The sequence below is a fragment of the Pteropus alecto genome, unplaced genomic scaffold, assembly GCF_000325575.1.
Source record: "Pteropus alecto unplaced genomic scaffold, ASM32557v1 scaffold49, whole genome shotgun sequence".
Lineage (NCBI taxonomy): Eukaryota > Metazoa > Chordata > Mammalia > Chiroptera > Pteropodidae > Pteropus > Pteropus alecto.
Genome location: NW_006443131.1, coordinates 542,625 through 553,546, shown reverse-complemented (window position 1 = coordinate 553,546; position 10,922 = coordinate 542,625). Strand labels below are relative to the sequence as shown.

The window sequence follows — 10,922 nt, the reverse complement described above, 5'->3', positions numbered from 1 at the left end:
GCGCGGAAAGGCGCCGACGCCGGCAGAGTCGCACCGGGGACGCGCCGCGGACACCCGCTCACCTGTTCCTTTCCGTACGTTTTCACGTTTTCCTATGTCCCCCACCTTGAAATTATCGTAACCTCAACGGAAGATGCTTGTATCGCGGAGGTCAGCCACCCCCAAGATCGACCATTCCCGGGATCCAGCCCCGGGGTCCCCCCATCCGGCCGGCGTCGCCTCCCAGCCAAGAGCCGCCCTCTGCACCCCCTCCGCACGTACCCCTGGCCTGAGCTCCTGGGCGGACCCGCCGGGGTCCCCGTGCGCATCCGCTCCCACCGTGGCGTTGGGCGCCGCCGGCCGCCGCGTGCCGTTCACCATGGCGACGATGGCGATGCTGAGCCCGACGCGCTGCGTTATCAGGGCCAGGTTGGAGAGGTGCATGACCAGGGCCAGTCCGCAGCGCAGCGAGCAGAAGCCGGGACCTGGGGACCGGCGCCCAAGGGCGCAGTGAGCTGCCGCCAGGCCGCCTCCTTCCGCCCCTCCTGCGGCCGGGTGGCAAAGGGGCGGGTGCTCGCAGCCCCGCGGCTTGTCTCACCGAGGCTACTGCCACGCAGGCCCCTCTGTCACATTCTTTAGTCGGCCTCGGGGCACGGATCTGGGAGCTTACAATCAAGTACAAAGCAAATGCGGCCTTTTTTTCGGAGGTGTGGGACGCAGATGACAAATGTAGGGTGACACTTATGTCTCATTGCTCTGAAATAAAGGTAATGGGGCGGGGGGACAGTGGCAGAGCTCATCACTAACCCCCATCCCCGGCTGCGAGTCCGTGGTGCCAGCTGCTCTGAGTGGTCACCAGCCACGAACCGTCACGTTTATGCTTAGAGAGCCGCGTCTGCACTGAGGAACTCACGTGGCCCGGGACTCGCTGGTCACGTGGCATTTCATAACTTTTTAAAAATTAATACAGAGAACCCCTTGTCCTGAGTTTGTGGGTGACGTGGTGCTAGGGGGGACCCAGTATGCCACAGAAGCAACACTTTTTTTATAAAAAGTCCCCATGAAGTGGAACTAAGGGCCACTATTGAAAGGATTCTCATGTGAATGACGAGTTTGATTTTTTTTTTTTTTTTGGTGCCTATTTTGAGAACGGGGACTAAAGAGACACAAAGAGAAAACCTGTAAAGAAACAGAAAATAAACGTGGAAGGAATCATTTTAATGGCCGGTTTGCTCAGGGACAGGATTGGTGTCCTGCAAAGGAAGTACGTCCGTGAGACCGCAAGTTCCCAAGCTCAGGGGACAGAGCCGGCTACTTGGCAAGGAAGTCCCAGCGGGAATCCAGGCACCGGCTGGGGCCTTGTTTCAAATGACTTTCTCAGGACTCATCTCAGTCCTTACGTCCCAGGATTCAGTGCTCGTTCGGCTTAATGAATTTCTGATGGTGACTCAGGGGGCCTCCCGAGGAAGAAGGGTCAGGCAACAGGCTGAGAGGCGGGAGCTGCTGCCACGTTACCCTGAGGGTCTCTGCCAGGGTGGCATGGCAGCGGGACCTGCGGGAGAGGGAGCGGGAGGGGAAGGGACCCTGGGCATCAGCGGCCATGCGAGGGGCCTTACCTCCCCTGGCGGGCGGCTTCTCGTCCATCTGGCTCCTCTGGGAAGTGGCGCCACACTTGGCAGGGCAGCCCGCTCTGCCCTGAATCTCTGTCGCCACACCAGGCTTTGACCTATGGGCAGAACAGCGGTCAGCACGTGGCCCGCAAATCGTTTCCTGGTGCCGGCCCTTCTGTTGGCAATAGAAAACGTTTTGATCTGACAGCCCCGGGGCTTACGCTTTGCGGTACCCAACTGCATTGCCATGCTTCTGGAGGACTAGACTTTGATGAGAAAGTCGGGCTGTAGGTCCCAGCTGTGTCGTTTAGATTCTCTGTCCGTCTGTTCCCTTTCTTGTCCTGCGAGAACAGGTCGCCTTTCTCCGCAGCGCTGCCGAGTCCCAGGAGAGAAGTACAGACCACAAAGAACCTGCGAGGTGAGGCCTGCCGGCGTCAGTCGCACGACACGAGTCCCAGAGACGCCCAGAGCAGCCTTCCCTTCATTCTGTCCCTTCTGCACAGTCGGGACCAGGTGCCGTGGTGTCATCTTTGAACACGAGGATGACATTGCGAAATGCCTTAAAGGTTTAAGATGTTTGTTCTTGGCTTTGCTACACACAATTTGGACACTTTATAGGGCTGAAAAGGTCTTCGAATCACCTATAAAATCATACCGAATGGGGGTTCCTACTATAATTACGAATAAATGCAGCTATTTGGGTAGGTAAAGAGAATCGTGACCCCCAAAGGGACATGTGTGGGTTGACGTTCGTGCACCCGTCAGGCTCTCTTGGGGGATGCTTACACTTACTTCTCTTAGGAACAGTCCTCATCTTAGAATATTGTCCATTCTGCAGCCATTTCTAAACGGGAGGACCCGAGCAAGGGATCATGCTTAGGTTCCATCATTCAAAGCTTTGCATTCTTTCTGCACGTAAATTGAATGAGGCTTACTCGCACCTAAGGGATGTTCCTAATCCAAGACCCAGATGGAGAATTTTGCCCCAACATCTTCTTGGCAGTATTAGTAGCACAGCATGATACGGGAGACAGATTAACCTGACGATGAGGGTTCGGCGAGTCGATTTTAATATTCCCATGATCGGCCTTATTCAAAGAACCTTCTCCATGGTGCTGAATAACGTGCGGGAGATGCTTGTACTCTGTGCCTGTGGTGACACACGAACTCTCCCAGAGGGAGAGACACACTCAGGCAGGTGCCAGCGGGGCTGCTGCTGGGTTCCAAAACACGGCATTGTCCATGACGTTCCGTATCTACCAAGCGTTTTTGTTTTGTTTTTTGTTTTTGCTGTTACCGGATACTCATCTTACATTCAGAGGAAGCTAAGTGTCTGGAAAGAACAATCGTGGGGCTTCGTTACCATGGTTTCCTGCCCGCCACGTGTCTCCAGAATTCTGGGAACACGATCTCGCCTCTAAGCTTCGAAATCTTCTGTTTTAATTACGGGGGACCGAAGTCGGGGCCCAGTCGCTGATGGGAGAAGGTCGGCGCCGGGAGACCGGCTGGCTTCACCTGTGCCCTCGCGAGGACCCGGATGACCCCGGGGGTCGGTCTGGTGCTCCGCACGCGGATCCAGCTGGAGCGATGCGGGGCGGACGCCTGGCTGAGCAGTCACATCATTTCCTGTGCGACGTCCCTCGTTACGTTAGGTCCAAAAACGCGGCCGTAACTGTGCGCGCAGCTGCAAGGACTCACCCCGCCTCCGGGGTTCCCACCGGCCTCCCCGAGAAGTCTCATGAACAGCGGACTCGGCAGCGGGAAGAGCCTCAGACCCTCTGGCCCAGCCGTTCGTCTGATTGGCGAGGAGACAGAGGTGCCGAAAGTTTGAAAACCTGCCTCAGGCCACAAGGTCCTCGGCCAGCGCCGGGTCTGCCAGCGTCCAGACCGCGTCCTTCCTGTCCGTCAGGCTGGCTTCCGCTTTGCGTTCATATTTTAAGCACAATGAGGAAGTTTCATTTGGAGGTATTCTAGATAGGAACTTATGATTTTAAATTAAGTTTTAATTATTTATTCCAGAAGGAAATTTGGCGATGGAAATACTTTCATGTTGAGCTTGGAATAGTTAAACAAACAAACAAACAGACAAACAAACAAACCACTGCTCTTTCTTGCCTTTTTTGTTAGCGAAACTGTACCCCGAAGCTGTGAGGTTGGCCGCCCTCCCCGTTCCATTGATGCCATCCCCACCTCAGCTTTTACGGTTTCAAACGTTTCTTTGAATTTCGTCTCGATAGCTCATTTCAGTTGTTAATTTCCTTTGCATGCGACAGATACAGAAAGCGGGCTTTCTGTGACGTAGCAATGGAAACTATTTTTCCAAAACGATCACAGACGCGTGTGCCGTCAGGGAGGCTGAGCGTTGGCAGAACCGATATGCGCTCAGGGGACCGACTCGGCCCCACAGTGAACGTCGTCACGAGCCTTGCCATTCAGAAGCCACACTTGTAAAACACACCGAATCCCAGCGTCAGAGCCCTAAGTAGACAGAGAAAAATGGAACTGCAATTGAGTTTAAGGAAAAGTCTGTATTTTAAAGATAATGTTGACACAAGACAGAGTCGTATTTCAGGAAATTGATGATATGGTGTATGCATAAGCCGAAGGTAGGTTTTTCCCCGTTCTTCGTAGCCGCAAACGCACTATTTTGATCCGACGGCCTTTACATCGTTCCTAGTTTCCCCCAACATTCAGCCCGTCTTGCATCACCTCTGTTAGCCGAGTCCCCTCGTTTACTCAGAGTAAACGTCACATGCGATCGAAGAGCCTGAGCCAGCAGGTCAAAGGGCGCGTGGGGACCGAGTTCTCTGCCATCGGCAGGGTGAGCGGTGCAGAAAAGGTTTCGCAGGCTCTCAGAGCTTCAGTAGTTCTGCAGGAAAAGCTGGGGTCGTGTCGCCTCCCGGGACCGTTGTGAGTGAAAGCCGAGGTACGAGGCGCGGCTCCTCAACGCAAGTGTGGCACGCTGTGAACTCCGATCGAGACTGACAACGGCAGTGATCACGGACGGGCACCAGGCTGTCCCTGGGGCCCTCTCTGAGTATTAATCGCAGGCTTATAGCAAATAAAATACATTTCCATCGAAATGCTTTCGATCGATTGTTAACTTGGTTTTAAACCTTTCCTTTTAGGTGGGACCGTCGGGACCGGATACGAACACCGGCAACGTGCCAGGGTCCTTTTCCCATGTTAGTAAGTCTGCGGCCCCCTCGCACCCGCCACCTTCCTGAAAGGCTGCCGGGTCGGAAATGAAGTCAGTCGTTCCAGTCGGTCATTTCTGTCAGGCTGCCAGTTCATTTTTGGGGTTTAATCATGGGGATTAAAAGAAAAGCACACTGAGCACCAATAGGGGGGGACCCTGGAAGGCAGGGCTGTGCCGTGGGGACCCCCAACCCCGCTCGGCAGGAGGGAGGCAGCAGGGCCCACGCACAGGCGACAACCTGGCAAGCTGAGCACCTCCCTCCGTCCCCGTCCCTGTCCCCATCCCCGAGTCTTTCCCTGGGCTTCCCATCGGACCCCGACCGGCACCTGGGCTCACAGACCGGGTGACGTCACTCGTGTGCACATTTCCCGCCCTCGGTCCCACTCACAGCTTCATTCATAGTCTCTGTCGCTTGAGGGACAATTTCCAACACCTGTGGAAGTGTGAAAAGCTCCAGTCTCCAGATCCAAACCTTGTTAGTTCTGATCCGGTATTTTCCCCAGGGCCAAAGCCCGTCCCGCTCAGCAGGATGTCACGGGAATACTCACGGAATCCCCGGAGCGGTGACCACCGGCCGTGTCCGCGGGCACGGGGGGCCTCTCGGGCCTTGCTGCGGGTCCGATCGGATGACCCCCTTTCCAGAAAGTGTCTTCTTGGTCTGGAACCAGAAACCATGCCCGGATGGAAGTCTTTAGGCTGTTACTTTTCCCGCAGACGTGCCGCAAGCCGTTCCCTCCATTGATGGCTCTCTGATTGATCAGTAATTATTGTCTGACCCGAAGGGAGAAAAGCGCCCACCCCCAGCATTAAACCCGTCCGTGTCCAGCGCCAGACTAGAGGCTGCCGTGAAGCCGGCTCGTCCCTCCCACTTTCCACCAGTTCTGCGGGTTCACGGGGTAAATGACGAGCCACGTGGTGAGCAGGCAGCAGCACTGACCCAATATTCTCAGAGCCAAGAGCCCGCGTCTGGCTTCGCTGCTTAATTTTTAACTCGATGTCCAAGTTCTCACCGACAGAGCGGAGCATCCCCAAACGGCTGCGTGCTTTCCCGCTTGGAATTGTGCGCACAGCCGAAGAGGTCAACAGGGCCTGCAGCTCACGGGGTCAGTGGGGAAGTAAATGAGCTGCGTCTGGGACCGGGCAAGAGGTCCGTGAGGAAGCAAAGGCTCCCCGCGAGGGCTCGGGTACGTCAGGTGGGGCCCACGGCCTCGTACACGTGAGCTCGACCACTGTGACGTCGTCCCGTGGACGTACCCGGACCCTTCCTTCCTAACCCAGTGTCTGCTTCATTCCTGACTCTTGACCTTGTGTCCTGTTTGCGATCCTTATATTTTGGGCTCTGGTGGCTCCTGGGTCTTCCCAGTTTGACTCTCAACCCTACACAGGGGCGGGGGCCTGCCCTCCGGCGTTATCACCCCGAAACTGCCTGAGCCGAGTTCTTCCGCGTTGCTGAGTCTCGTCATGGTCCCTCGAAGCCCACTGGAGCCAGCTTACCGTCTCGGTTCCTCTGACGCCGGGCTTCCTGGTGTGCTGGCTGGAAAATCACTGCTTGGCTCTCGCCCATGAGAACATAGGCTATCACCCATGGGAACATCACATTCTAACAATGAGCCTTCTGCTTCTCTACCCCCCGCTTGCACAACCGACCTGTGGGTTGACAGTAAATAGAAGAAAAATAGACTTTTGCGTTAAGACAGAATGAGGAATGAGATTTAGGGCTTAAAAACCCTGTACCTCTACATTTCGGGGCTGCTTAATTTGGGGTCTGCGTACCCCTGGCAGACCCAGCAGGCTGCATAAAGAGTGTATTTCCTATAACTCACTGGTTTCTGGTGGTCCGTGTGTCTTTCGGGGGCTGGCGGCTACAATACTGGGTGGCCCGGGACAGTGTCCCATCTCAGAAGCCTCAGCTTGATCCCCTGTGCCGAGTCCCCTCACCGGAGGGCTCCGGCGTCAGGCTGCGGACGCCCTGGGCGGTGCTGACCGGCCCTCGCAGCCCACTTTTGAGAATGGAAGCGATTGTTCTTTCCTCCTTTACCTGGAAATTCTCATCATTAATTTACTGTAAAGTCATCACGTGCCTGATCAGCCAATGGCAAACAGAGGACAGATGAGGACTTTCTTTGCCTATCTGCCCAGAAGTTGGTGTGACACTTTCTAACTCGTGCAAAGACACGGCATGGCCCAGCAGCAGCCCCGGTAGGAAAAGCAGCCGAGAGCAGATCCCAAATAGGACAGAATACGATGAAGAAAGAGCGGTCCGCTTGCCCGCTGCCGTGGGTAAGCCTCTATCGGTGCTCCGTAAGCTGCTTATTCTGTTTAGACAGGGCGATCTGACCCTTGGATATTGCAAGCTTCCCGAACGGGTCTTGCATGTTTTGAGAATCGCTATATCCGCAGCTCTTGGCGCCGTATCCGGCCCGTAGTGTGTGTTCTGTAAACACTCGTCTACTGAATAGATAGATTCTTGAGACACACTGGTCATCAAGAATCAAGGTTTCCGTCGTTGTTCCAAGCCCCTCACATAACAAATCGCTGTTAAATCAACCCAGTGAGCTTGGCACTTACAGAACACGTGTCTGTGACCGATTTATAACGATCAAAGGTAACAGAGCAGAAAAAATCAGAGATCCTTTTAACAATTAGGTTTCTCTGGCCTGGAGTTCACAGCTGTTTGCAATCAGAGCAGGTCCATGCCACATTCTTTTTGTGAGAATTTGCTCTGTCCCAGACACATTGCTAGCTTTTGAGAACAGCAATTTGTTTAAGACCCAACCCATGACCCCACAGAGTTCAGAGTCCACTGGGTGAGATGCTACCCAAGGACGGACAGCCAGACTGAAAAGCAGTCAGAACAAACAGAGCAGACACACAGAGTGCGCGCGCAGAACAAACAAGGACCAGCCGACCCGGGCTTCAGAGGAAGGCTTCCCGTAGGAGGCTGGGGGGCGTTGAATGAGTCAATAGCATTGGGAAGAACCTTCCAGAAAGAGCCAAGCTGTCGAGTCGTGGGAAATTAGGGTCGTTCAACACAACTGGAGATTAAAGTGCAAAGGCGTGAAGGGAATTTGGTGGACTGACTAGAAACACGATAAACATTTTTTTTTAATTACTTGCTTTTCTCAATAGTAGAAATAATTAGCCAGGACTAGAAATAGAAAGAAGGTTTTATTGTTCTCTAGCAACAAAAACTATGCAATTTTCAGAATTTATTTCAACAAGAGAAGTGTGACTTGAAGGAAAAATACAATACACCTTTGTTGAAGGGCATACGGTAAGACCCAGCTAAATGGGACTCCATGCGCTTCTGCCGGGTGGGAGGACTTAGCATCGGGAAACTATCAGGCCTCTGTGAAACAAGAAACACATCGGGGGACGAAGCAGTTAGAAGAAGGGGAGGAGGAGGGGAGGTTGGAAATCTCCGGCCGTTGATGAACGGAGCACAGCGCAACACGCCCTTATCCCGGGGACCGAGCAACAGTTCAAAAGAACGAATCCCGTCTGTGCCATGTGACCTGGATGCTTTTGTACAATATCATATAATTTTAAACGAGTAAAGCAGATGCAGAGGACCCCGAAAGGGATTCCATTTTTTTTTTTCTTAAAATTGACCCAAGGAAAGCCTATATATTGTATCTTTGTATGAGAGTCTATGAGCCAGGGCTGGCTGTTAACATCGGTTATCGGCTTTGGGTAACTAGTAAGGGGGTAAAAAATAAAAAAAAAAAAGCAAAGAAAACTAAACAAAAAGGTAACTGCAAAAATCCAACACTTATAGCTTATACATGTAGAATTATGTGTGAACGTGTGCGTGAATGTACGTTGGTACGTATGTCTATGCGCGCCTGTGTAGACACGTGCCTGCATGCGCATACACACGCACAGACACACACACACCTGTGCAGACGCGCGTGCACACGCACAGACACAGACACACTTGTGCAGACGCGCGTGCACACGCACAGACACAGACACACCTGTACAGACACATGTGCACACGCAGACACACAGACACACCTATGCAGACACGCGTGCACACGCACAGACACAGACACACCTGTGCAGACGCACATGCACACGCACAGACACACCTGTGCAGACGCGCGTGCACATGCACAGACACAGACACACCTGTGCAGACGCGCATGCACACGCACAGACACAGACACACCTGTGCAGACACGGGGAGCCTCGGGCCCACTGGGATACTTAGCACTGTAGTAAGTTCCCTGGAAAATTCACGTGTGCGATACATTTAAAAAGCACTGTCTTGGGGCGGTGAAAGAAAATCCGCAGGCATTTTCTCAGAATGCAGAACAGAAAGGCAGAGAACATGCATATGGAAACGCAGCGCAGTCAGAGAGCGCGGGCAAAGCGTTCCATGTCCCTCCCACGGGCCGACCCAGACCGGGCGGGGGCAGCGGGGGGCGGGTGGAGTGACCGAGAATGACTGGGAATCAAAGACACCTCCAAGGGGACCTGACCTTAAACCGCACACCACAGAATGAAGAAATGAGCTCCAGGTGCACAACCACCGAGGACGCCGACTGACCACTGGGTGGCACACGTGGGACAGATCCCAACAGCAGGCAAAGCCCTGAAGGCTGACCCCACCTGCCGCCTGTGTCCACCTGGGCTGAGTGTTTGCTAGGGTGACAGATTGGCGTTCGCAACGGTATTTCAACAAGACCCAGGGGCCCGTAACAGTCAAACGACCAGGGCACAAACCGAGAGCGCCGAGCTCGTGAAGAGTGGGGGAAAGGGGTTCCCAGACGCCAGGACGCACGTAGATGTCACGGACATTAGAGCATTCAGACAAGACTGAAAGTAGTTACTGAAAAAAATGCTCCAACAAACATTTGCAAACACTCTCGAAATGAATGAAAAGATAGAAAGTCTAGCAAAAAGACAGAAGATACAAAGAAGAAATAAATGGAAATTTTAGAGCTGAGAAAAACAACAGTCGTCCCCATTGTTCGTAGGGGACACGTTCCAAGACGTCCATTGACACCCAAAACCGCAGGTAGGACTCAACGCTACGTTTTTCCCTGGCCCGCACACCTGTGGTAGAGTTAAACTGATCGATGAGGTGCAGGAAGGGATTCGTAACAACGTGCTAATCAAGTAGAACGATTACAATGATATGCTGTCATCAAAGTGAACATGGTCTCTTTCTTCAGTGATTTTTACATTTTTCATTCCAGACCTACTGCTGAATCTGGGCGGCCGTCCCTTACGTGGACTGTGTCCGGGGGCCGACGTCCTCGCGGAGGCTGCTTTCCGGCCCAGCAGGCGGCCGATAATGGGAGCAGGCCGTCTGTCCGCGCCTTCTGCCCACGAACCAATGACCTTTTCTGTCTGAACGAAGCGCCGATCACACGCAGCGGCTGTGACTTCAGTTTCTGAAAACGTGTCTGGCGTTGGAAGCGAAATGTGCGTGTGCGATGGGGTTTCGTTGCATGCCGAAGGGACCCACAACGTGACGAGGAGGTCCCTGCGCCTGCCGGAGAAAACACGAATCCCCAAGGGATAAGCGCGGGACGGGAGCCACGCAGGAGGAAGGAGCCATCGCCGAGACAGTCGCCCAGGCATAATCGGTGACAGTTTGCTCTGCTGTGTCACCAAATATTCACACTCATAACACCATGCACCTTTTAAAGAAAAGGCAGGATCACGGTCCCCGTGCCGTCCTGTGACCTCCTCTTCACCGTTTCGCCGCCCGCCTCACGTCGGAGCGGGTCTGGGTGCGGGCATCTGAGCGTCTCCCGTTCCGCAGCGGCCTCACAGATCGTGCAGACGAATCGGAGTGTGTTTAACGTGCTATCGTCAGCGTGCGATTTGTTCCCGGCGTTTCTCTATCGTAAACATACGCCCACGCACATGCGTCTTTTTTAAGGAGACCCCGGGGGCCCACGCGGTCTGGGTCTCCAGTTTCCTGCGTCCCGGCCTGGCCGGTTAGAGTGAGCCATTCCCACTCCGGCCCCGACCCCCGGCGCAGCGTATCCTGGTACCTCCTGTCGCGGAGACGGTTTGGAAGAGGAGTCAGAGACCGGAAATGTGTTATTGGCGTGGATGAGGGAGAGGAGGGTGGCCATGCTGGCATCCCCCGCCCCGTCTCCACGGCCTTTCATTAC

At 54.0% G+C, this 10,922-nt stretch overlaps 2 protein-coding genes across 2 annotated transcripts in view; both read right to left on the bottom strand.

Moving 5' to 3' along the window:
• Positions 1-1,623, bottom strand: part of SLC17A2 (solute carrier family 17 member 2) — a 9,586-nt gene extending 7,963 nt beyond the window's left edge. The window contains exons 1-2 of the mRNA XM_006923488.1: positions 1,596-1,623; positions 262-464 (exon numbers count right to left, since the gene is read on the bottom strand). Of these exons, the coding sequence (XP_006923550.1) occupies positions 262-464; positions 1,596-1,623 (231 nt within the window). The remainder of the gene's footprint in view (positions 1-261; positions 465-1,595) is intronic.
• The window catches only part of LOC102890931 (histone H2A type 1-H-like), a 103,810-nt gene that overhangs the window by 61,082 nt on the left and 31,806 nt on the right, over positions 1-10,922 (bottom strand). The window lies entirely within an intron of this gene.